At 35.4% G+C, this 25,982-nt stretch overlaps 3 protein-coding genes across 5 annotated transcripts; 2 read left to right on the top strand and 1 right to left on the bottom strand.

The window, feature by feature from the left end:
- The first annotated feature begins 6,019 nt into the window (after window positions 1–6,019).
- LOC114302833 (uncharacterized) lies at window positions 6,020–7,647 on the top strand. Of its 2 annotated transcripts, none has more exons than XM_082915488.1 (3): window positions 6,020–6,219; window positions 6,376–6,571; window positions 7,173–7,647. In XM_082915488.1, the coding sequence occupies exons 1-3, from the start codon at window positions 6,035–6,037 to the stop codon at window positions 7,347–7,349; spliced, it is 558 nt and encodes a 185-aa protein (XP_082771614.1). In that variant the 5' UTR covers window positions 6,020–6,034; the 3' UTR covers window positions 7,350–7,647. The 2 variants fall into 2 exon arrangements, with proteins under 2 accessions (XP_082771614.1, XP_082771615.1); XM_082915489.1 differs by having other exon boundaries at window positions 6,376–6,603.
- Window positions 7,648–9,155: 1,508 nt separating this feature from the next.
- On the top strand, window positions 9,156–15,751 carry LOC114301921 (cysteine proteinase inhibitor 6). The gene is made up of 4 exons (XM_082915487.1): window positions 9,156–9,731; window positions 13,570–13,798; window positions 14,812–14,957; window positions 15,361–15,751. The coding sequence occupies exons 1-4, from the start codon at window positions 9,510–9,512 to the stop codon at window positions 15,496–15,498; spliced, it is 735 nt and encodes a 244-aa protein (XP_082771613.1). The 5' UTR covers window positions 9,156–9,509; the 3' UTR covers window positions 15,499–15,751.
- A 4,220-nt stretch (window positions 15,752–19,971) lies between these two features.
- LOC114305046 (lon protease homolog 1, mitochondrial-like) lies at window positions 19,972–25,484 on the bottom strand. Of its 2 annotated transcripts, XR_014361572.1 has the most exons (5): window positions 25,176–25,484; window positions 22,402–22,545; window positions 22,013–22,174; window positions 20,998–21,042; window positions 19,972–20,166 (listed from the first exon to the last, which is right to left on the bottom strand). XR_014361572.1 is itself a non-coding variant. In XM_082915486.1 (4 exons), the coding sequence occupies exons 1-3, from the start codon at window positions 25,206–25,208 to the stop codon at window positions 22,037–22,039; spliced, it is 315 nt and encodes a 104-aa protein (XP_082771612.1). In that variant the 5' UTR covers window positions 25,209–25,484; the 3' UTR covers window positions 19,972–20,166; window positions 22,013–22,036. The 2 variants fall into 2 exon arrangements, 1 of the variants encoding a protein (XP_082771612.1); XM_082915486.1 differs by lacking the exon at window positions 20,998–21,042.
- Between the last annotated feature and the right edge of the window lie 498 nt (window positions 25,485–25,982).

Genomic DNA, 25,982 nt, shown 5'->3' with positions numbered 1-25,982 from the left:
CTTATTATTTGTTTAGCTTCCATTTTATACTTGTTGTAAAATGCATGCTTGGGATTGGAACTGGGGCATTGAGATGTGAACAACATGTATTTGGTGTTTGGGATTAAATGGAAATGGATGTATGGAATAGTTAGCTAGATATATGTGTTTGTCTATCAGGTGGGTTTGTTGTATAAATAGATATACCCTGCCTAATTTTTCGGGGCGTTACAACTCTCACAGGGAATTAAAGTGCCCAATTGTCCTGTCTTGAGCTTATCGCAGGACAAATGTGGGAAAACGTTTTTGGGTGTCCACTAATCCTGTCGTATAATAGTCGGTAAAAGTGAAAAAACGAATGGTTTTGGTTGTCCACCACCTGCTATATTAATAGCCAGCAAATGTGGGAAATAGTTATAGTTCTAAGCCTACTTGGCTTCTACGAGGGATTTATGGCATATTTACCTCCTGTGTTGAGAAAGGTTTTCTATTGCTATGAAATAAAATAATTGTAATTGTTTTCTTAACCATGAAATTTGTGGACATGAACTCTAAAATTTTATTTGAGTTCTGATGATACCGCTTGGATGTTCAAATGATTAGATATTCTGTTAAATGTATCTCTACTGGGCATATTACTCATTCCTATCTAACATTTCAGGAATTGGTGATGTATCACCATCTTAGTAAGTTAAAGCACACTCTTTTATTTTGGATTGAAGCATCGAGGCTCAGGGATGTGTAAATATGGAAGCTCCAAACTTTTTTTTTAGGACTGTGAGTCCATTTTTGTCGTAACAAGGCACTACCTTGAAGTGTTGTAAGCCTTTAAGGCTAATTATTTTGTCCTCTAACTTATTGAACTATGTTATACATGGAAGTGTAATTATTATGTTAAACGTGGAACTGTAAAGGAAAAATCGTAGTTTAATGAGGAAGGGGAACTTTTGAAGTTAAAATTGTTTTGATGGATGTATTTATATTATGTCTTTTGGGGGCATTACATGTCAAGTTGTTGATCATAGGTCTCCTACATAACCAAAAAAATAGTTTTTGAAGTTACGGTCTGAAGTAGAAAACGAAACAGGTCTATGATGAGCTTAAACTAAGGAAGGAAAGGTTGAAGTTAGCCACCTCTGTAAACTAGAAGCTTGCCAACGCTAGAGCCCTACGCCGACTACGTTTAAGAAAGGTCGAAATCTTTAGATACTGTTCTTATTTTGGAAGTATAGTAAGCCTAAAATCAAAACATTTTAAATTTATAAGAAGTAATAAGTTTTTCCTTTTTATGAGTGTTTATCATCATTTCTATATCCAAGATCTGTTAATAGATCATAATCAAGTACTAGCATTAATCGCAAATTGTCAACAACGTCGTACCTTTTTACAAAATCTATTAAATACTGGTACTGCTAAAGATGTGGAATTTACTAGAAAAAGAGTTGATAAAATATCTCAAGAAATCGTACATTATCAAGAACAACTAGGTTTAGTGTCTTAAAAAAAATAAATAATTAATTAATTTGTCAAGCATGTGACTTTTTGAGTGATTCTACTTACACCACTAATTTACTTCTTTATACCCTCAATCTCATTGCACCACTAAAAAAAAATGTGATTCTCATTACACCCATTATACTACTAAAACTAACTCTAAACTAAAAACTTTTCAAAACTCTTTCAGTTTTGTCACTACACTGATAACTTTTGGTAATACAATGCTAAAGTGAATTACTCCAGTGCCGTATTACTAGACAAGCTAATTTTTTCTGGCCATCTGTTGTCATTCAATTGGATGCTTTTACTTTACTTTAACAAGAAATTAGTTGGGGTCCATTTGTGAAGTACCTGTTCGGTGATACATTGCTATACAAATTAGATTACTCCAGTGTCATGTGGTCTAACTAAAATAAATTTGTCTAGCCACCTGTCACTTTACGTGCGTTGTAGATTGTCTTCATTATTGTCGCATTAAAAGCATTCATCCATTTCAATGCAATCAATATCTCTTTCGATCGCACCATACTTCTTGATATGTCAACTAACAAGGATGTTTCCTCCTTAGTAATCTACCAGTAAATGAGTGCCCTTCAAGATGTTCAGTAGCTGAATGATTGTATTTGCATTGCTGCAATAAATAAAAGCATAATCTTTCTAAGCAATATATATATATATATAATGAAATTGAAAATGCACGGTGATGAGTTACCGAACAAATTAAAAATATTTGACCTTAGGTTATTAGAAATGTATCTTTTATTCGGTAGTAGGTTACTGGACATATATTTTTTGTTTGACAATGTGATTTCGGACTATTTTATTTTGTTCGATTTTGACACACCGAACAAAAGTCGAAGAACTCTCTAAAAAAACAAAATGAAAACCTACAAAATAAATAAATAAAATTCACCATTTTACTTTTTTGATGGTTCTTTACCACCGTTTATTTATTCATTACTTTCTTCTATAATCAAAACACTATAATTTTTATTTTTTGAAAAGAGATATGTAACAAAGAAGAAAAATTGATAAAGAAATAAGAGCAGTACAAATTAAAGAATAATGGGTATAAGGAAACAATAAAATATACTTAATTTTAATCTTTTATTCTTAACAGTAATTTTAAGCATAGATAAAATTAGAGGAAAAAAAATATCATATGAAAAGTGTAAAAAAATAAACTAATAATATAAGTAGAATTATTCAAAAAATATTATTAAATTAAGATGTTCAACCTACATTTTAAAGTACAAATAGCAGCTCCCCAACTACTTTTTAAGGTACAAATAAAAACTCCCAAGCATGAGTAATGTAAAGTTCATAAGATTACTAAACGAATGCAATCAAAATATGAGCCCCTAAGAGTATCTCTAATCCTGAATCAAAATTTTTATTAAATTTGAGTAAAAAAATAACTTTTTCCTCAATCTGATATCGAGTGTTCCAACAGTTGATTTTCATCAAATCTGTGTCGGGATAACCGGTTGGTCGACCGGCCGGTCGACCGGTTAAGCCAAAAATTTCTTTTTGAATTGTTTGAACCTTTTAGTGGTCGACCGGTAAGGCGAATTTTTTTTTTTTCAACTGTTTGAACTTTTTTTGGAACTGTTTGAACCTTTTGGTGGTCAATTGGCTGGTCGACCGGTTAGTCTCCCCCAACGGTCATGCACAGTGTTTTAGTGAAATGTGGAGCCTGTCCTCCTTTTGGTGAAACGTTTGGTGAATTCTCGATTTGATATCAATTTGATAAAACCTATTACTAAAAAAGTGACTTTTTGCGTCTAGTTTTTTGCGACCCACAATTTAGCCGTCGCAAAAAGAAAACATTTTTGGAAATGATCTGTGCCAAAAGGCATATTTTACCCCTATTTTTTATTCTCTTCACTGACCCCAATTTATTTTGCCCTTTTGTTATACTCACCTATGCCCTAAGCCCTTTCACTGTCATTTTCACGACATTGATAAACAGAGAGGTCTCTCGCACTCTCTGTCTCTCTCGCTCTCTTTGCTCGCCATAGTCGTAACTCTAGTGGTATGAATCTCTCTCTCTCTCTCTCTATCTCTTTTCTCTCTCTCTATATATACATACATATTTGTATATTTATATATGTATATATATTGTGGATTGCAGGTAGAGTTCTTCATATGCTTGGTATTGGCGATCTTAGGTTACATTCCTGGAATAGTTTACGCTCTCTAGGTGATGCTCTGTGTCGATCGGGATATGACTCGCGCCGATTACCGTCCACTCGCCTAGTTTCTGTGTGTGTGTGTGTATGGAAATCTGTGTGTGTTTAGCTGTAATCTCATGGTATTATACTGTAGCCCTATGTGTGAAATCAATTTGAATGAGTTTAAACTCTTGTTATTTGATTGAATCACTTTGATTTAATTCTATTCTTCTCTTATTTATTTCTATTTCAAATACCTATGTATAGATTTTGGAGTGATTTGAACTCATGATTGATCTAACTCTCTCTCAGCTACGAAGCTTTGGTTCGAATCAATCCTTTTGCTATATTTTCATATGTATATATATATATATGTGTGTGTGTGTGTGTGTGTGTGTGTGTGCGTGTGTTCATTCATTGCTGAGTAACTTTGATTTATACCGAGATTCACATATTTTTCTGATCTGCTTTTAATTTTCATCTATATATCTTTACTGTAAGTTTGATAGTCATGATCGGTGATGGATTTCTGTGGTTCTACATGTATAGAAATTGGATTGGCATGTGCTCTGTTTTAACTTAATCGAAGTTTAATTTATAATTTCTTTTTGTTTGCATCCATGTGATTTTGCAGTGATTGCTCATGGAATCAATGCCGCAGATGTGAAGAAGCTTCAAGATGTTAGGATCTACACTTGCAATGGCTTGAGGATGCACATGAAGAAGGTACATTGATTTTCAATTTCGATTTTGTGAAGTTTTTAAGTTTGGCGTTTGCATTGAGGTTAAGGTAGCCAAAACACGTTTGATGATTTTGTAGATCAATTGATACTCAATTGGAAGAAAACTTGTATATATATATATGTATTTGAAATGTTTAGTTGAATTAATACGTGCTGAAAATTTGATCATATTTTTTGCTATGTTAAATTAAATCTAAGATTTGGACTTTTGAATTGGTCATGCTAGCAAAAAACAACTACATTTATTTGTTATTTATTTTAGATTTTTGATCATTTGATCAAATTCTCCTAAAACCGAACTAATTGGTACATGTATATATTTAATTTTCACATTTTATAAATAAAAATAAAAAATTGGAAATAGATCATAAATGCCTTTTTGGTGGCCTTCATTCTCAATATTCTCTGCAATAAACTTAACTGAAATTTGTGTGTGTGTGTGTGTATGTACAGGAGGTGAAGTTAATTTTTAAGATTTGTGATATAATAATAATTTCGAGATGGCGCTTTTGGATCTCTTCATTGCCTCATCAATTCCAGTCCTAAAAGTGTTGTTGGTGACTGCACTTGGGTCAATTCTTGCATTAGATCATATCAACATTTTAGGGGAGGACACGAGGAAGCATATGAATAATGTAAGTGATTATTTTTTGAATTTTAAGTGTTTGTCTTATTCGTTCGGTTTCAAATGATTTCTTTGGTGCTTTATATCACTTGTTATGTATGTCCCTACAAGGACCAACAATTTTGCATTATGGAGCATCATTCATTGGTTGAAACTTTAAAGAAAGGCTTTTTCACTCAGATTTTGAATTGTCATACTCTAAAATATGTATCTCTGTTCTGTTTGACTAAGTTTTTTTTTAAGTCTCATTGATGTTTTGCTTTTATTTTTGTTGAGCAATTAAAAATCCAAGATGAGAGCATTTTCCTGATGAGCCATCGGCGCAAAAAAAAAAAAAAAAAAAATAGAAAAAGGAAAAGAAAAGAAAAGTTATCTCCCTTGGGTTCATGCATCTTCGTGTGGATATGTGTATATGTCAATGTTCAGCGACAAAGGTTATCCAACACCATCACACACATACAAGCTTAATTGAACTGTATACCAATTATTTTTTTTCAGATTTTTTGGATGTTATGATATATTCTCATTAACAAGATTCCCCAAGCACACATATGGGCTTGGCGACAAAAAATTTGTCACAGATAAAACCTTAACTAATCACCAATGATTTCTTAGATATTGTCCTGATCCAACTAATAAGTTGCTGGGAAGCCTGAATATTTATTTTTGTAAATGCCATGAAGGATAATAGGCACCCACCCAAATTTCATCTATCCATTGGCTTTAAAAGCTTTAGTAGCATCCATAGTTTAGCTCTGTGATGGATATGATTTCCATCTTCCTGTGACTTCTAATTAATTTCTCATAGTTCTATATGGAAAAGTTGGTCAAATTCTACAAACTCGGGGACTTTGGTTCACTGGATTTTGTATTATTTTATTTGCTTTGTGCAGTTGGTTGCAAAGGGAGAGGAATTTGTCTATGAATAACTTTTGGTTCTAATTATTGTTCTTGGTAGAGTTCATGACGATGTGTTTACACTTATGCATGTTGCATGTCTATATTTTCAGTTCTAAATGCAGTCCGTGGCTTTTACTGGTGCTCCCCTGTTTGTTATTGCTGCAATCTGGTTTGTGGGATTTGGCCTTTCTCTGCTCCTCCTCTGTCTCTGTTGTTGCTGCTGCCAACGTCAATACCATGGCTATTCTCGAACAGCTTATGCGCTTTCTCTCATTTTTCTGACGTTCACCATTGCTGCAATGTATCTCTCTCTCTCTCTCTCTCTCTCTCTCTCTCTCTCTCTGTGTGTGTGTGTGTGTGTGTGTCACACACACAATACCTACGAGTTTAAATTGAATATTTGGATTTGGATCGATTTATCTGAGAGTCCATTGTTGTTCTATGTTTTTGATTTCAGCATTGGATGCGTTGTTTTGTATACTGGACAAGGGAAGTTCCATACTAGCACATCGAATACATTGGACCATGTCGTGTGGCAAGCTAGCACCATTGTTGAGAGTCTTGGGAGTGTATTGGATTATCTTGAAGCAGCTAAGCATATCAGAGTGGATCAAATTTTTTTACCTCCTGATGTTCAAAACAACATCAACAAGGTTGAAACTGACATTTATACTGCTGCTCCATGGTTGGTGTAACCAAATTGCTTTTATAGTTCCATGGTTGCATACCTTGCTCTTAGTTTATCATTCTCTTCTGAATTCTCATAGTAGGACTTTTGCATATGATCTAGTGATAGTTCTTGCAACACCTTTGTTTTACAGCATAGTTGTGAAGATTTTGCTCTTCCATTCTTCATATATTTTCTTGGTCCTCACAATCTTAATCATTCTAGTCAGCCAAACAGTACCATCATTATTTGCCCTCTCAACCTTACTTATTGGCTTTGAGCTGTGGGCCTTTCTTCTTGGAATGTTATATGACACGTTTTCAATCATAGCCATGCTTCTTGAATTTCTGACATGATTATTGCTTGCCAAACTGACATAAACACCTCTCCTTTCCTTTCAACACCTGTCAATCACGTTCTAGCAAACATTTCACAGTTGCATGTATGTCATCAAATATTTCTGCTGGAGTTTCTAAATAAATGCTTATGCTTTCTCTCATTGAAGTACTACTGAAACCCCTTGTTATTTGTGAGTTTACATCTGATTTAAAATGCACTTATCATCAAATGTTGCTTGTTTTCCCCAGGGGTCATCAATTGGACTAGTTAAGTCAATGCAGCCGGCTATCAGCAATCCGGCATCTGTTGATTCCGTGATAAGCTCTAAAACTGATCCAAATCTTTGCTTTGCAATGCATGCCCATTCCAGCATCTCATTTTCTGGTCTTAGCGTGGAGAGTAGTGCTGCAGATCATCAAGACTAGTGCTTCTCCAATGGTTCTCATGGGAGAGTCGCCTCCATTGTGTCCTGAAAGTTCATTCCCTTCAACTAGTAGGAGCAGCGCTGTTATGCGTTACATGGAAAAAAAGAAGACACGCAAGTAAGAGTAGAGCGGTTTTTTTTTTTTTTTTTTACACCATTTAGGTTAAAAAAAGAAAAGAATATTGTGTGGACCTAGGAAGCATGGATGTGTATTTAATTCACTTTCAATTCTTTTTGATTGTTTAGTTCTTTGGTTTAGTGGAAATTATATTTTGAGGTTTGTGATAGTTTCGAGGAAAGTGTAGAAGAAGTGTTAATGCATGAATGTTGAGATTTTATTAAAGGAAGAAATGCAAAATAATGCATGAATGTTGAGAGTTTTGCAAATATGTCTTTACGTTTATTGTATATAATATTTGAATATATATATATCTCTATATATATATACGATTGTAGGTTTTTTTTTTTTTTTTTTTTTTTGCGACGGTAAGAAGGTGGTCACTAATACATTGTAGGCATTTTTTAAACTCTTTTGCGACGGCAAAATATTAGTCGCTATAAGTAGGTTAGGTGGTCGCAAATAGTTTGCGACTGTTGTTTTGCGGTCGCAAAAAGTATTTGCCACCCCCACATTCGCGACCCTCATTTGCCGTCGCATAGGCCGTCGCAAAAAGTCTTTTGCAACTTTTTTTTATTATTTGCGAAGGCTTGTAGCGGTCGCAAAAAGTACTTTTTTTAGTAGTGACCGTTGGAGCTCCAAACAGTGCTTTTTTCCACCAAATTTCAAATTTGATGTTAGGTTTAGTGAAGGGTTGGAGATGGGCTAACATTACTTTGCTCACGTTTGGCATAGGTTAAAATGAAATTTTTTTGACTAAAATAATTATAAAAATTAATAAATAAAATATTACATTTAAATTATCATTATTTTATTTTTTCTCTTAAAAAAAAATCAACACAAATAAAAAATTTTAATTTTAAATTAAAATATCAAAAGGATTAAAAAAAAAATCAACTTTCATTTCAAACGAATACTTTGACTTTTATTGCGGCAGAATGTAGGAATGGCAACGGGGCGGGGCGGGGCGGGGCCGGGGATCACCCTCCCCGTCCCCGATCCCTGATGGTAGAAATGTCCCCGTCCCCGTCCCCGATCCCCGACGGGGAGTCTATCACCGCCCCCACCCCCGCCCCCTAACGGGGATCGGATTTCCCCGACCCCGAAAATTCCTCGTCAAAAAAAAAAAAAAAAAAACAGCAATACAGACGTGTGTACAACTTATAGATCAAATACAACATCAAAAAAAATAAAAAAATAAAAAAATAGCAGATCAACATAGTAGATTGGAGGCAGATCTACCGTCGTAGACATCAGATCAACACAGATCGGAGGCAGCGAAGGAGAATCGAGGCTACGTTGCCTCCGATCCACCACCGTACTATGGCGATGATGACGGATTCACTGCACAGGAGGTCACGGATGGGCGAAGTGGACTACGGGGAGAAGGAGAAGAGGCGATGAAGGATGGTGGTGAAGACGAGGAGGGGAGGAGGCGACGGAGGCTTGGACACTTCTTTCTCATCTCTCAGACTCAGATCAGTCACACACAGAGTAGAAGAGGGAGAAGAACGAGACAGTGAGAGAGAGAGAGTTGTTGAAAAGCCACTGAGTTCCTAAACATATATATTATGTAATATAATAAACAAGCCACTCATATATATTATATAATATAATAAGGCACTGAACTAAGTCTAAACACTAAAACATATATATTATATATATAGATATACACACGCGGTGAATGATCGGGGCGGGGCCGGGCCGGGGCCGGGGTTGGGGAATCTATTCCCGTCCCCGGCCCGAAAATTATCAGGGATTTAATTTTTAATACCATCCCCGACCCTATGGGGATAATTTTCGGAGAAAAACCGTTTCAATCAGGATCGGGGAATCAGATCCCATCGGACCGGGTTTAAATTGCCATCCCTAGCAGAATGCTTAGAAGTTAAGCAAAGGACATTTTTACTGAGGAAGAGCATGAAAGCGACACGCGTTCGCCACGTATCAAACTCTCAGGCATCAGGGGGGGGGGGGGAGCTTTATCGTGTATCGCAACCGTGAAAGAGAACGCTATAAATTACCCAAAAAAACTGAAATGAAATGAAAGTAGAGAGGTCTATCTTGTTGTTCTGCTTCTCTGTTGCGATATTAGTCCCAGCGGTAGTAGTTGTATCTCAAATTCAAGCACAAGAAGAAGTGTTTATTTGTAGCACAAACATGGCTACTCTCGGAGGACTACACGATTCTCATTCATCCAACCAGAACACCGCCGATATCGATAATCTCGCCCGATTTGCCATCCAAGAACACAACAAAAAAGAGGTTTTTCTTTCTTAATTTTTTGTTTTTGTTTTACTAGGGTTTGTATATCTAATATATCTATACTTTTGGCTTGAACACAATTTCTGTCATGCTTTTTTTTTTTTTTTTGATTTGTCAATCCCCCCAAAACAATCCCACTTTCTGGTGGGTTGTAATCATCATCCATTTTTGCATATGGGTTTTTTTTTTTTTTTTTTTTTTTTTTTTTTTTTTTTTTTCTTAATATTGTAAACCTCATTACAAAATAAAATTAATAATGAAACACAAAAGTACAACTGAAGGCTAAACTCTAGGATAAAATTCCATCACATGCCCTAATTGTATCGAATCGATTTAATCCCTAGCTGTATAACAGATTGACATTGTCAAGATAATGGTTTAGTCAGGGCATCATTGATCTGGTTAGTGGTGGCAACATGAGTAACTTGAAGTAACCTTTAGAGACTTTGTCATGCACAAAGTGAAAATCAATGGCTATATGCTTCACACATGAGCAGAAACACAGATTGGCATAAAGATAAGTTGCCCCAACATTATCACAATATGTGATTGGGGGTTTGGTAACCCATTTCACTAAGTAGACATTGGACCCAAGAGAGTTGTGCGTCAATGGCAACGTCACAATACTCGGCTATAGTAGAGAAATAGGCAACAATCCATTTCTACTTGTTGGGTGCGTGGGTTGGGGGGGAGGGACTGAGACGATGCTTTAAAAATAAAACATGATTGAGAGTGCCCTTTAGATATCAAAGAAAATGTTTGGTCGTTGTCCAATGAGACTGAGAGTTGATGCATAAATTAATAAGAGTCGATGCATAACTGAGCAAGCTTATTGACTGCATAAATGATATTGGATCTTGTGATAGGAAAATATTGGAAAGCACGAATGACATTGCGATGTTCGATGCATGAGCTGATGGGGAGCCATTCTGAAGAACAAGAGACCTTGTAGTAGGTGAAGGAGTGCTAACTTCTTTTGAGCCAACCATAATAGTGTGTTTTGATGCTGCAAAATATGTTAATGCTGAGAAAGAAATAAACTAGTAAGAGTGGAGAGGACCTCAATATTGACAAAGTAATGAAGAGATCCTAAATACTTTATCTGAAATGGATGTGCGAGAGCACATGTGAATTTAGAAATAGAAAATGTGTCATTCCTAGTAACTATAAGATCATCAACAGAGACGAGGAAAAAGAGCGTAGTATCATTGTGATTATAAATAAAGTGCGAGGTATCTGACTGGGACTGAGTGAAACCATGAGAGCAAGAAAATGTCGATTTCCTTATATCATGCACGGGGAGTTTGTTTACAACCGTAGATGGCTTTTCAAAGTTTGCAAACATGAGAGGGAAAAACGACTTCAGGAAGTGGAGGCATATGAACCTCTCAAATAGGGAGCCATGGTGAAAAGCATTGTTGACATCTAGCAGCCGGATAGGCCATCCATGAGCAAGCGCAAGAGCAAGACAACTCGTATAGTAGTGGGTTTAACAATTGGACTAAATGTACCAGTATAATTAATACTAGATTGTTGATGGAAACCCTTGGCAACCAAACAAGCTTTGTATCAATAAGGTTTTGACTCGGCTGAGAGGGAACTATCTCCTAAGTGCCATTGTGGACTAGGCCATTAAATACTTTGGACATGGCTATGTGCCAAGGGCTTGAAAAACACGAGTAGGATCAACGTTTTAAGGGATTTAGAAAGGGGATGATTGGTAGTGGTACAGCGTTGTTTAGGTTTAAAAATATTTTTGCTGGACCTGACCATATGATGAATATGAGTAGACAAGGTTTGAAGGGATCATTTATCAGATGATGTTAAGTTGGAAGGAATTGGATTAGAAGCCAAAGAAGTAGGTTGAGAATTATGACCATAGGATCAATATGAGTAGCTAGGATTGTAGGGATTGTGTATTCTGATGTTGAATTGGAAGGAATTGGATTATAGGCCGAAGAAGCAGGTTGAGAAGTATGACCATTGGATGAATTTGAGTAGCAAGGATTGGAGGGATTGTGTATCAGATGATGTTGAGTTGGAAGGAATGGGATTAGAAGCTGAAGAAGTAGGTTTAGAAGTAGAATGTTTAGAAAGGGGTTGGGAGGAGAAGTCACCATGTGAAATGGTAGGTACTGTAGGCTGAGTTGGAGGTGGGGATTTGTGGGTGGGAGGAAAGACCCAGGCGGAGTCATATGGGCATTGGGCATGAGTGGTGCAAGTTCCACAACCTGCGGCTCTGGTGGACTGTGGGAAGGAATATGCATGACTGGCACAAGAAATACAAGAGTGGTGCCAGCAAGAGAGAGAGGTAATAAACTGAGTATTAATGGTAGAGGAAGTGACACGAGTGAGATGAATCATGAGAGGCAAAGGGAAAAATAGAGTCATCAAAGATGACATGCTGAGAGATGAAGACACAATTGGTGGAAGGATCAAAGCATTTGTAGGCACTTGGAGAGGTGGAACAACTAAGGAAGACACAAGGATTAGAGCAAGGTTTGAGTTTATGTTTAGTGTATGGTCATAACCAAGGACGGCACACAAGAAGCCAAAAACATGAAGCTTGTGGTAGTTCGGGGAGTCCCAAAAAAAGAGTGATGAAAAGGGATTTGTGTTGAAGATTGGATGTGGGAAGCCAATTGATTGAGGTATGTAGCAGTTTGAAAGGCATGGAACTAGAATAAGAGGGGTGCCGAGGCCAGGTGAAGTAAAGCTAACCTAGTTTCAGCGAGATTTTTATGGCTGACTATATCTTTATATGGTATCAGAGCAAAGATGCTCTCTTTCTGCAATGAATATGTTCACATTACAAAACAATAAAATAAAGGAACAGTACAATTGAAGGCTAAACTCTAGGATTTAATTACCTCACACACATGCCCTAAACTATTGAAGGAAACAACCCAGAGCATTGTCAGCTGTGAGGGGGAATTCCTGAATTTATGGGACTTGAATGAGGTGCTGGCTTTGCGGGATTTGAATGGCTATGGATTGCCAGATAATCAGTAGCACTTACACTGTATATTAACTGAATTCTGAAATAGATTGGTGTGAACATCTCTATAAAGCTCTTTTTAAAATTCATGCTCAGTATTGTGATTCTTAGCTCATACAAGCATTTAAAAGTAATCACATAATGTGGGCGTTTGAGAAGTGGGTTTTTTTGTAGGTTTTTTTAGTTGTAGGATATTATTGGAGAATTTTTTTTTTTGTATTTGGGAAGATAATTAGATTTTTTTGTGGTTGGATGTAATGTTTGTGAGAGAAAAAGTGGAATGATTATGGGGTTTGATGTGATATTTTGTTTGTATTTGTTTTTTTTTTTTTTTTGATTTTGTAACCAATTTGTCTTCTAGTGAAAAAAAACCAAAAAAATGCCTTCCCGAACAGCACAAATGAGTAATGACCATGGACAATCGTTGTGGTGAGGGTAGTAATACTATGGTTTTCGCTTGGACGGCTTCTTTTTTTCTTTTTTTGCGCATGCTGAAATTGTACTCTTTATTTTGCTAATTGGTTTAGTGATCTACTTATGTTCTTAATTGGTTTCTTTCATATTTTTTGAAAAATATTCTCTTTGTTTTCCTCTTCTCTCTCCTTTTTAGACTTAGATCAAGAAGGGCACTGAATTGAAGCAAAATTTTATGTCCTGGACATACTTTGTTGTTCATTTCTCATATGATCACAAGTTGTCATCTCATTAATTTCATTTAGATAATATCTGCACCCTCCAAACGAAAAACAAATATATTAAACTAACATTTCTAAATCCTTTACTTCATAATTAGATATTTTGTTATCTTTAGATATTCACTTGCTTTAAATGTTTTTTTAGAATACACTCTTCGAGTTCGTGCGGGTGGTGAAGGCACAAGAACAGGTGGTTGCTGGTACGTTGCACCATATAACTCTCGAGGCTGTTGATGCGGGTAAGAAGAAACTCTATGAGGCAAAAGTTTGGGTGAAGCCATGGATGAACTTCAAGGAATTGCAGGAATTCAAGCATGCTGGTGATGTTGGTGACACTCCTGCATTAACCCCGTCAGATCTTGGTGTTAAGAAAGGTAGCTAACGATTATTGAACTTTAAGTCGTTTAGTTTTGACTTGGTATTTATTCGATAAGTAGTAGCTGACATGATATTGTTTAATCATATCAAACACTATTTAAGAAAATCTCTGATTGCACAAAGTAACTGTACTAATAATGATGGGAAATGTAAGGGAAAAAAAAATACCATCCATTTTCTATGAAACTGGACCATATTTCTGCTTGGCTTTATTGATGTAGTATATGCAGCAATTATCGAGTGGCAAGTAATTTTGTGTGCGAGGCTGAGAATCCCTCTGCCTTTTTTTTTCTTTTTTTTTTATTCTTTTCTTATTCCTTCTCTTTTCCTTTTTTCCTTTTTTTTTTGTCCATTTCCTACTCCTGTTTCTTCCCTGCAAGTTTCAAATCAATGAAAACGGCCCTTGGATTGTCTTTACGTAGTCCTTTTTCTTAGTGGCCATATCCTAAGATTGTTTATTTGTTCATTTACTTATTCATTTATTTATTTATTTGGGGATGAACTCGTCATGGATATGCTTTCCCCTTATATGATACTATGCTTTCTTTTTTTGTCTTTTTGATTACTCGGTATCCGGCCCAAAGGACCGACTAAGCCAGGGGATCAATCCCACCGTCCACTAGCAGGAGACCCAATTAAACGTATGGACTGGCTCCTCAAGAAATTGTTTGCACCCAGGAGGTTTTGAACATGAGACCATAGAGTGAGCACACCCCCAGGTTCCAGGCCAACCCCTTGGGATTTATATGATATTATGTTGTCATTGTCAAGAAAAGGAAAATGTTTATAAATGTTTTTTGACATTTTGGGTTTTGTTCTCTTGTTAGTTTGACCATCTTCCGGACTTCAAACAGGTCGATTCAGAAAAAATATTCTTTATGTGGAGATTTAATGTAGTCACTGTGATTGTAAAATATAGTTCTGCTGAACTTTAATGCGAACAATATTATGTCAAAAGTTTTGAGTTCTTTCTTTGGTAATGACGATAATGATGTTGGCTGTAAATCAGATGGGCATAGCCCAGGATGGCAAGCAGTGCCAACGCATGATCCTGTGGTTCAGGATGCTGCGCATCATGCTGTGAAAACCATCCAGCAGAGGTCCAACTCATTGTTCCCTTATGAACTTCAAGAGATAGTTCATGCAAAAGCTGAGGTCAGCATCTGTTATCTAGCAATTTATGTGTTTATTTGTCTGAGGCAAGATTTTAACCTCAGATCTGTATTCTTGGAAAGTAGGGGTGACCATTGGTTCAATGGTTAAGACTTGGCCTAATAACCTTGAGGTTATGGGTTCAAGTCTTGGGACCATCACTTTGTGCATTATGCCAAAGGTTAGATGTATACTCAATCTTTTCCCTTCCAAACACACATTAATGTATACTAATTAGGCATTGTTTTTTTATCTGTATTCATGGAAAATATCATAAAAGTGCAGTTTATACACACACACAACACCGGACACACATCGTTCCCGCTAATGATTACTCAATTTGCACTAATACACAATACACCGTTACTTCTTTGACTTCATATATGTTTCTTGGTTGTTATAACAGGTCATGGAAGAATCTGCAAAGATTGATATGGTTCTCAAAGTGAAGAGGGGAGACAAAGGGGAGAAATTTAAGGTTGAGGTACATAAGAACAACGAAGGTACCTTCCATTTGAATCAGATGGAGCCAGATCGTTCTTGACTATGAAGTTACCAGTATGCAGCCTCCTGACATACTAATTTTTATTTGGAGTTGTCTTATACTGTTTTGGCTCTTTTAAGTGGTTTCATGTTCTATCTTTCTTTTTAATGTGCTGGATGGTTAACTACTTCACTGTCAATAAGGTCCTTGTATAATCATATGCTGTGCGTGCGTGCGTGTTTTGAGGATGTTTATGGAAGCTTTGTATTTGGTATTATGAGTTTTACCCCTTTTTATGGGGCTCTTTGGTCTAGTTTTGATGTTGTCAATTTGCTTTTCCAAGTTCCATTTCCATGCTCTCTTCCTTGGGAGATGTATGTCTGCTGTCACTTTTTCGTCTCAAAATTCCAAACTAGCTGATAGCCAGATTTGATGAAAGAGACTACATTGTTATTTAGCTCGTCTCTTTTTCAAACTTTGCTGAAGGGAATTTGGCAGATTCGTCTAACATCTGGTTCTGACTGACCTCCCATTCATTTGAAGACTTGTTTATGAAATGAGTGAGTCCATAGCATCCTGAGATTTGGGGATTTGAATCTTAAAATTAGGACTATTAGGAATCTACTTACATATATATATATCTTCTATTTTCATCTTCTATCTTCTGTCTATACTACTAATATGTAAATTCTCCGGATAGTATTGAAATGTGTCTCATATTTTGAGTTTTTTAAAAATACTCTTATAATAGTTATTTAAAATAAAAATTTATATAAGGAAGTGAATGGAGTTTGAACCCATGATGTTAGATCTAAGAAATATCTTTACCAATTTAACAACATATGACATATATATTTTAAATTAAAATTTTATATTTTATATTCGGACACACCCTCTAGGCTCTAGTATGTATGTACTCAAAACATCTATCTTTTGTCTATCTAGGTGGTGTGTGTTTGGAATGATTAGAGGGAGGGATTGGACTCCATGTCCAATTTACTATGGAGTCAGTTCAAATGTGGGATAGAAATGATGGGAATAGAATTCTATGGGATTAAGTTGTAAAATGAAACATTTGTCCTCTAAATATTTAATTTTATTATGTATTATATTTAGTAAAATAAAATAAAATATAAAAATTTTAATTAAAAAAATAAAATAAATTATTTATTTTATTTTTGTTGATGTTTATTTATTTAATTTTTTAAAGAAATTTTTATAGATGTTTTATTGATATTTTATTTTAAGTTTTTGTTGATATTTTGTTTAATTTTTATTAGTTTTTATTTAATGTCATTATTTAATATGTATTATTTTTTCTAAATACATTTTTGGGTAAATTATAAATACACCTCTTGAGATTTATTAAAATACAAATTACCCCCTGTGATTTTGAAAATTACATTATACCCCTTGAGGTTTTTAATTTCATAACAAATTGTCTCTTTTATTAATAAATTATCAAATCAATTAACAATTTTTAATGATGTTAAAAATATGTTTCAATTAATAATTTATCTAATTTTATTATTGCATGGGAGAACAATTATGAATTTTATTTTTTCAGTTAGTTTTGTTAAATAAAAATTTTTAATAAGGGGATGGAGTCAATCTATATTTTAAACAAATCTTAGGGATATATTTTTAATTTATCGTAATTTATTTAAAATTTTATTTTAAAAATAACATAAATTTTTATTAATGTTTTATTTATTTAATTTAAAAAATAAAATAAATTTTTATTTAATCTAACTAAACAAAATTAAAATATTAAAGACAGATTTAGTATTGGTATTACTTAGTAAACAACTAAAAATGATAAAATAGTATATTAAGCATTTATCCTTCGGTATTACGTAGTAAACAATTGAAAATGATAAAATAGTCTATTAAGCATTTATCATTCTTCATAATATTCCAATCAAACATTGGATTTAATAAAATAGTCATTTTCAAACATCTAACCCTAAAATAATAATAATAATAATAATAATAATAATAATAACAATAATAAAGCATGGGATACAAATCCTTTCTAACTAAATAGTCCAAGAACTATATATCTCAAGATTAATAATCCAATGGATTACAATCCTCCCTTATAGTATTGACACAAATGTGTCTCATCTTTTGAGTTTTTCCAAAATACCTTATAACAGCCATTTAAAATAAATTTTGAGTGCTGCTATTAGCACCCTATCAATTATTTTAGATTCTCCATTTATTTGGATACCCAGTTATAAATTTCAAAACCCTTAAAATTTCATTTTTTCCCCCAAATAATACCAAATTATCCTTGTTAAAATATTTTACCCATTTAATTGAATGCACACTCTCATACCTCAAAAAGTCTCTCTGCCAAAAATCTTAACAAAACTCACAAAAGTGATTATTATTTCATCTCCACAAGTGTTCATGATCTGAGAAAATAAATGTAAATTTTTTTTATTGTCGATTCAAAATTTTCCTTTGTCTCCAAGAGTTTTGATTATATGTTCCCGAAAAAATAAAAAATAATTGGTTACCTGTTCCAGAACAAATGAACAATGTTCAGACCTATGTTCCCGAATTTCAATCACATATTTAGGAGTTTAGTCCCGAAAAAATAATGATTTTTTTTATTATTTTTTCCTTTTTTTTTTTTTTCCCCAAGAATCTATCCTTACAAGGCTAATATCTTCTGAGTTAAGAACACCATCAAAACTAAGAATCTCCTTTGAGTTTCTATTGTTGTACTTCACTCGTCTCATGAATTTGTAGTTGTTGGAAAAAATTTTACTCATTGTCATTGCTGAAAAAGTGTAGGTAATCAAATAGTTGCCACCGTTATCGCTGAAATATTGCTACAAAAGGATTTTTAAGGTTTTGATGGTGAATATGTTTTGAAAATGAAGAAGATGGATGGATGGTGATGGAGGCGGGTGCTCTCATAAACTCTAACTCATGATGTAGTGGGTGTGTAGACTTAATTGTGAAATGGGGTGTTCTAAAATTATTAATATCCTTTTTTGTAATTTCATTTCAGATTATTTTTGTAATAAATAAAATAAAAAAGCTAAAAAATGATGGTCCAAAATAATTGATGTGGTGTTGATAGCAACACTCTAAAAAATTATATAATGAAGTAAATGGAGTTTGAACTCATTGGATCTAACAAACAACATCCTTACCATTTCAACAACACATAATATATATATATATATATATATATTTATTTAAATTAAAATTTTATGTTTTTATAGATTTCACAACACCCACTTGTATGTATAAATATATACCTTAAACATAGATAGATTTATTGCCACGACCCAAATCTGTCCCTAAAAGTTTGGTCCATCACCGGCCTGTACATAGGCCTCAAAACAAAATTTCAAAATAATATTTATTCAAACACGGGACCTTACACGGAAGCAAATGCCAACATAAAGATAATGCCCATTGAGCTTTTGCATACATGAAGACTTAGATTAATTTAAGTATTTAGGGATGGCAATTTAAACCCGGCTCGACGGGGACCCGACCCCCTGACCCCGATCAAAGCGGTTTTTCCCCGAAAAATACCCCCGACGGGCCGGGAATGATATTAGAAAATAAATCCCCGTTGACTTTCGGGCCGAGGATGGTGATATATTTTCGAGCCCCGGCCCGTCCCCGGCCCCGTCCCCGTTACCTCCCCGAAGTAAACTTCATATATCTATTATCTATCAATCTATTTATAATATTTCATTGACCCCTGTCTCACTCTCTCTCTTCCCTTTACTCTCTCTCACTCTCGCACCTCTCCTTCGCTTCTCTCTACTCTCTCTCGCAGATACACAGTGCCTTCTCAGTGCCTCCGTCACTGTCCGCGATGCCTCCACGATGCTTCTCTCTACTCTCTCTCGCTCTTGCACCTCTCATTCGCTTCTCCTCAGTGCCTCCGTCACTGTACGCGATGCCGGAGTCGCCATCGTCCTCCGTTGTTCGTCTCAATCGTCGTCGTCTTCCGTCATTGATTGTTCGTCGTAGCCACCGTCACAGATCGTAGCCACCGTCGCAATCGCAGTCACCACTCTCTTTTTCTCAGATCTGTGTTGATCTCACAGATACACAGATCTCAGATCTCAGATCTGTGTTGATCTCCTTCGTCATCGCCGCCGATCTCCGCCGAGCTCCTCTGTCGTCCTCTGTGTGTGTGTATGTGTAGATGTGTATGTGTGCGTGTCTCTCTATGTGTATGTGTATACATATATGTGTGTGTCCCTCTTTGTGTGTATGATTTTGTAGATAATGTTGATGTTCAAAGTTGTTGTTGATGATGTTGTTAATAGATTTGGACCAGGGTGGTTGTTGATGATGTTGTTGAACAGATTTGGACCGGGGAATTTTCGGGGTTGGGGAAACTCGATCCCCGTTGGGGACGGGGATGGGGATGGTATAGGTTCCCCGTTGGGGATCGGGGCCGGGGACGGGAAAACTTTTACCATCGGGGATCGGGGATGGGGAGTGTGGTCCCCGGCCCCGCCCCGCCCCGTTGCCATTCCTAAATTTAAGTATTTAAATATACTTTCCATATTTACATATATAATCACAGAACTTACATAGATCTCACACACAAATACATAAGATTCAACAAAATACATAATTCTCCAATACAAAGTTAAAGCCTTGACACGGAGGCATAACCCGGGCGGCTTGACGAAGAGGTGGACCTCGATACAACTCTAGTGTTAGTCCCCAATGGCTCACCTACATATATATAAAATAAAAGTGTGAGCTAATGCCCAGTGAATAATATTAAAGTAAGGAGGTTAATGAATGATGTCCTTAACATTAGAAAAACATATTTCACAATGCGGAAACGTATCCTACATTATTTCAAAAGAAACATTTACGTATCATAATCCATGTCTTTTCAAATGGAATACATGCTTGAAACTATTACAAAATATTTTATGTGGTGCGTGGTACGCTCACTTATACAAAAGGTTAGAAGCACATTTCAAAATAGGGCATCCATTCATGCATATAAAATAACACATCGTAACATGAGTCATATAGCGATGTAAAACATTTGTATTCATATCATATGTTTTGAACGACCTCGGGTCCATGTATAACAAAACGGCATTGGGTCCAATCATATATCAAAACGACCTTAGGTCCAAACGTAGCATATCGTATCTAATCATGGAGTAGATGGAACATCGACATGTCTCCACCTCTCATTGGGCCCAATTCATGTATGTATGGACTCAAGAGGTGACTCGTACGGACTCTAGAGATGACTCACACTGTAGCACTTAGTTCCATACAAACACTTTGTTCCATACCAAAATGATTAGGTTTTAAAGACCGAACAATTCATATCATGCCATAGCATAAGCGGAACAGATAAACAGGACGGCCTTGGGCCCACCATATCATATTATAAATAATTTACATTTCTTGTTCATAACTTATTTCACATTTCTTGCAAACTTGTGCATTTAGATAAAATGTAACATTTAGAGAATCATGTCATGCATAAATCAAGATAGATAATGAAAAACATATCTTTACTATACTATTATTACTCACAGTGATAGGCTTTTGGTAGTAGTTGGACGATGTCCTAGTCTTGACCTACAATCACAATTACATAACACAACATATGAATAAAATCAATCCCTTTCTTTACTCTTTAATCAGTTAGTTATGTTAGTTCTAAACTCATTGGTCCTCAGTAGGTCATAATCCGTGTCTAGAAAAATAGGAGGAAACGAAAGGAAACCGGGTTAGAAGAAGAAATGGTATAAAATCGGTAGAGAGAAAGTGAACAATCTTCACTAATTTGAGCATATCTATTTGTGTACTTAGAATTTGGGTGTGAGACTACCACCATTGGAAACTAGACTTCCGGGGCTTGAATTTAGGCTCAAGAATCACTTATAATGGAGTCCGAATGAAAAAGATATGCTTATCCGAAGTTGAGTTGGAACCGGGGTGCCCCGCACCTGCGGGAAACAGGGCTACACGTGCGGGAATTGAGCCACACATGCGGGACAAGGTGCTTTTATTTTAGAATCATTTTTTGGCGCTGGAAATGGACTACCGCACATGCGAGAAGCCCCGCCGCACGTGTAACTCTAGGCAAAATCTGCTGCTGAAAGCTCTAACACTTGTTTTTTTCCACTTTCTAAGCTAGGTTTCAACTCTAATCACTCAAAAACATTTAAAATTACCCCACAACATGATAAACTAACATCATTCAAGTGTAATTTCACCTCACACAAATCAATCTTTGCTTCAAGTTCAAGGTCAATGTTTCATCTTTCATAATCTTGAAAGTTCCCAAAACACAACTCACAAACACACTTGATCCTTGCATAAATCTTGTTCTATGGATAATCTAAAGTTCATTTCATATGTTATTCAGCAGATTGAGCTCCAATCATAAACAAAATCAAAGGACCCAAGTTCTAATTTCTTAAATTTAGCTCAATTAAATACATAACACAAAACCCTAACCCAAATGGGTTTCAAATCTTCCAATCTCATTATGACTTCATGAAATTGATGAATTAATCATAAGGATTCAAGATAGATTCCATACCTTAGTTCAATCTTTGCTTTTCCCTTAACTTTCTTTAATTTTCCCAAGCTTTGATGGTTGATCTTCTTCCTTGCTCTTTAATCTCTTCAATTTGTCTTTAATCTCTGGATCAAGGAGTTCCAACATAGCACTTACCAGATCACATGGATGTCCTCTTCCCAACTACCACAAGGAAAAACAAAAAACAAAATAAACAACAAAAAAAGTCATTTCTAGAATGCACTACAAATAATCATCACAAATATTCGGAAGCTTTAATCGGTCGGAAACCAATTTTGTCCATATTAGACATGCAATTGTGCTCTACAACCAAAGAAAACCCATCCTGAACACTAAAAGAGTACCAGAACAAAGCCATTTAGTTGTCGATGTTATTAAGACTAGCATACCTTGTCAATCTCATCAATCAGCACAAGAGGGTTAGCTGTTCCCACATTTTTCAAGCATTGAATCATCTTTCCTGGCATTACACCAATGTAGGTTCGACGATGCCCCAACATGTAGTTTTGGAAGTTAATAATACAAAATGATATCTGCATAATAACAATGTTTAATCATGTAACAATGTTTCTCCTAGTTTCAAAAGTTATGATCTACCATGATTTCAGTAACATCAGACAATCCTCTTACAGAAAATCAGGAGAACTTACGGTTCAAAGCACATGCAATAAAACGAACAATGCTAGTTTTGCCCACTCCAGGAGGGCCAAAAAGGCAAATGATTTTTCTTGTGATTAATCAGGGAATAGTATCAGCAATATTTACCCAATTGTTTTAAATCACAGAAATGCAAAGCACATATTGCAATCTTTGGAAGAAACCATCATATATTTCGTGGAAAAAATATTATACTCTCAAAATTAGGAAATATATTTGTTAGTTATTATTTTAACAATAGTTTAGAAGGGGTATTCCTGTACTTTCAGTAATATTTTCACATATAAATAATATTAAAGAGTGTGACTCCACATGATGTTCTCTCATTCAACTTAAGTCTTTCATTTTTCTACAAAACAACTTGGCATCAGATGAAATCAAGGGCAAACCAGCGATTGTATTGGACCTAGGGCATCTCTAGTGACATGTTGTTGTCAGTACCATAGTATCCTAAGTGATCCCAGTTTAACACCATAATTGGGTGTGTAGGCACTTATTCATCAAAAAAAGTTGCATACAATCACAATGCATTTTACGACTGCAGTCTATTTAGTCACAGGAATCAGGATCCTTCAAGTAGATATGATATGCTTCCTTATGGACACTAATTGAGATGCCACTATAAAGATATGCAACTCAGTTGGGCTCAACTCAATATTGCCTAACCCAAGGCTGACCCAAGTCTTGATCAAGCATCGACATCTTTTCCTAAACTTAATCCAATTATAGGCTTCAAAATTGTAACCCAACCTAAATTCCAGTTGATATTGAGCAATATCCAAGCAACCTAACCTAACTAGAAACTAGGGCTATCACAAAAACTAGTCTAGTCCATATGGTTCGGTTTGGTTCTGTGTAAAACTGATCCGGTCTTGGTTTATTAAATGCTGAGAACCATTTATACATTGATGGCTCGGTTAGTGCATTACCTCAAAAACCGCAATTCAAACAGAACCAAATCAGTTTTTAAAATATATATATATATGCATTTTATAAATCTAATTTCTCATATTCATTCTTTTATCTTCGTCTCTCAGTCTATGTCACACTACTCCATCTCTCTCACTGTCAGTGTGCCTACTCATTCCTCCACTACCTTTGCACCCCTCTGCCATCACCGACTTTCCACCACCACCAAGGACAATCTATTGCACCTCTACCTGGTCCAATCAGTTAGTATTGTTTTGTGGTTGCTCCTCCATCTCTCCATCTCTCTCAATGCACATCTCACCATTATTGTTTTGTTAGTATTGTTTTGTTTTGCCCAAAACACAACCACCGGCCTTCAACCACCATTGGCAACTCTCTCTTTCTCACAGTCACACCTCAACGTAGTCTGATACTCCAATAGGTGATCAATTTGTTGTATTACTTCAATATTTAAGTTAAGACGTTGTTTCCCTTTCTGATTTAGGGTTTTTTTTAGTTTAATTGTTTCAACCTATTTGATTGTTCGTATTTATGTGAAATTGTGCCTATCCCCATATTAAGGTGATGTCTGATAATCCAACTAAGAACTTAACAACATGACATATCAGACCATATAGCCTTCATTATGGTATCAATAATATCCCTTTTAAATTTAAACACAAAACCCTAATTCCTCAATTTCTTCATTAGCCACAATAGCCCATTCTAACCCATTCCAACCTAATTCACTACGACGACCAACCCCACTTTAATTCAACACTGCAAGAACCACCTCAGACACACGTGCGCGCGCGCATATACATAATATATAAGCATTGTAATTTTTCATTGATCTAGATTTCTTTATGAAATGTAGGCCTAGTTTTTCAATTTTACAAATAAAATATGATTGTGGTAATTAGGATTCCTTATTGATTTCAAGAATTTGAAGTTGCAATTAAGATTGGGTAATTTTGTAATATGTAAGTTATTTTTCATAGATTGGAGATAAAACAAACTAAATAAATGGTTTAAACAGTCACCATCTAAGAAGTATGAATGCAAGCACTTGACATGATACAACACAACGCGGACAAAAAATACACCCAGTTTAAACCCTATTGAATGGTGATTTGGAATGGGTTAATTGGGTATAGACTTAACCTTTGACATTATTTGCACAAAGTGATTTCCCTCAAGTTCAAACCCAGAACTTCAAAGCTAATAAGCTGAGTTCTAAACGTGTGATAGAAAACCAACATGCCGACACAATTTTCAAAAAAATAGTTTACAACACATAGGAGATGTATATTTCTTATATGTCATAGAGATGAATATTTTATTCAAATATAATTTTAAAAAAATATATAACATAACATTAATTGGTAAAGTTTAGAGAATGAGACATAAAGTTACATATTGTTTTTCTTTTACCACTAGACTGTTACTTTGTTTAAACTTATAATGTGTTTCATGTATGAACCTAAATATCTAAAGCATGTCTGGATCAAACAAAAATTTTAAAATAGTAATGTAAAACACATATGGACATGTCTAACAAAACTAACCAAAACAGAGCCAAGGCTAGGGACAAAACCATTGTAGCAACAACATTACAGTAGACCAACATCTAGTAGCAGCCGCCCCACAACAACATTGCAGTAGTAGCAACCCAACAAGCATCAGCCTCCACGGCAGCAGCAGTCCAGCAAGCAATAGCCACCAGGGAAGTAGCAGCTGCAGCAAGCCAGCAACTGCAGCAGACCAGTAAGCAACAGCAGCAGCCACCAGGGAAGCAGTAGCTGCAACAGACCAGTAAGTAACAGCAGCAGCAGCAGACCAACAGTTATAGCAAAGCCTTATTCCCAACTACTTAAGATCGGTAACATGACTTCATTTTTTCCTTTCCACTGGATAAAGGGCCATAGTTTCATTAAAATCAAAAGTAAACAAACATTTCTTTCAATTATTGAATGAAACAAATAAACCAACAACATTTCGAGGGAAGAGACAGAAGGGGAGTAGATGCATGCAATGCATTTACAAATTTCAAACAATTTTGCACCATTAAATTTGGAAGGCTTATCATTGTCATGTTCACTTGCAACCCTAGAGCATCATACATGCTTTACCACTTCAAGGGAATGATTACCATCTTAAGAAATCTTTATTTAAAATCTAGTGTAGGTTTACTATTGTCAAAATAATCATGACAAATGCTGTAAAATGTTCATCCTTTATTTATATTCAACATGTTATAACTTCTAATTAATTTAAATTGAAAGATGGGGCTTTTCTAATGTAGTTATTTCTTCCTTTGTTCTCTTAAAAGGCTATAAAATGCAAAACCCTCCAGGACAAGAAGAGTAAGCATAGATACCTTATGGGGGTTTGCACGCCCCTT

Source organism: Camellia sinensis, chromosome 2 (assembly GCF_055761805.1).
Source record: "Camellia sinensis isolate YWXY chromosome 2, ASM5576180v1, whole genome shotgun sequence".
NCBI classification, from domain to species: Eukaryota; Viridiplantae; Streptophyta; class Magnoliopsida; order Ericales; family Theaceae; genus Camellia; species Camellia sinensis.
The sequence above is the reverse complement of the archived record's forward strand: the minus strand, read 5'-3'. Positions and strand labels throughout refer to the sequence as shown.

What these genes read in the sequence shown, in the direction of transcription:
- LOC114302833 (XM_082915488.1), top strand. Translation starts at nt 6,035, where the DNA reads ATGCAGTCCGTGGCTTTTACTGGTGCTCCCCTGTTTGTTATTGCTGCA. An exon ending in ACGTTCACCATTGCTGCAAT is followed by an intron (nt 6,220 to 6,375) that starts GTATCTCTCTCT and finishes TTTTGATTTCAG; the next exon opens with CATTGGATGCGTTGTTTTGT. An exon ending in TTCAAAACAACATCAACAAG is followed by an intron (nt 6,572 to 7,172) that starts GTTGAAACTGAC and finishes TGTTTTCCCCAG; the next exon opens with GGGTCATCAATTGGACTAGT.
- LOC114301921 (XM_082915487.1), top strand. Translation starts at nt 9,510, where the DNA reads ATGAAAGTAGAGAGGTCTATCTTGTTGTTCTGCTTCTCTGTTGCGATA. An exon ending in AAGAACACAACAAAAAAGAG is followed by an intron (nt 9,732 to 13,569) that starts GTTTTTCTTTCT and finishes ATGTTTTTTTAG; the next exon opens with AATACACTCTTCGAGTTCGT. An exon ending in AGATCTTGGTGTTAAGAAAG is followed by an intron (nt 13,799 to 14,811) that starts GTAGCTAACGAT and finishes GCTGTAAATCAG; the next exon opens with ATGGGCATAGCCCAGGATGG.
- LOC114305046 (XM_082915486.1), bottom strand. Translation starts at nt 25,208, where the DNA reads ATGTTGGTCTACTGTAATGTTGTTGCTACAATG. An exon ending in GTAATGTTGTTGCTACAATG is followed by an intron (nt 22,546 to 25,175) that starts GTTTTGTCCCTA and finishes GTTATTATGCAG; the next exon opens with ATATCATTTTGTATTATTAA. An exon ending in TGATTGATGAGATTGACAAG is followed by an intron (nt 22,175 to 22,401) that starts GTATGCTAGTCT and finishes TCCTTGTGGTAG; the next exon opens with TTGGGAAGAGGACATCCATG.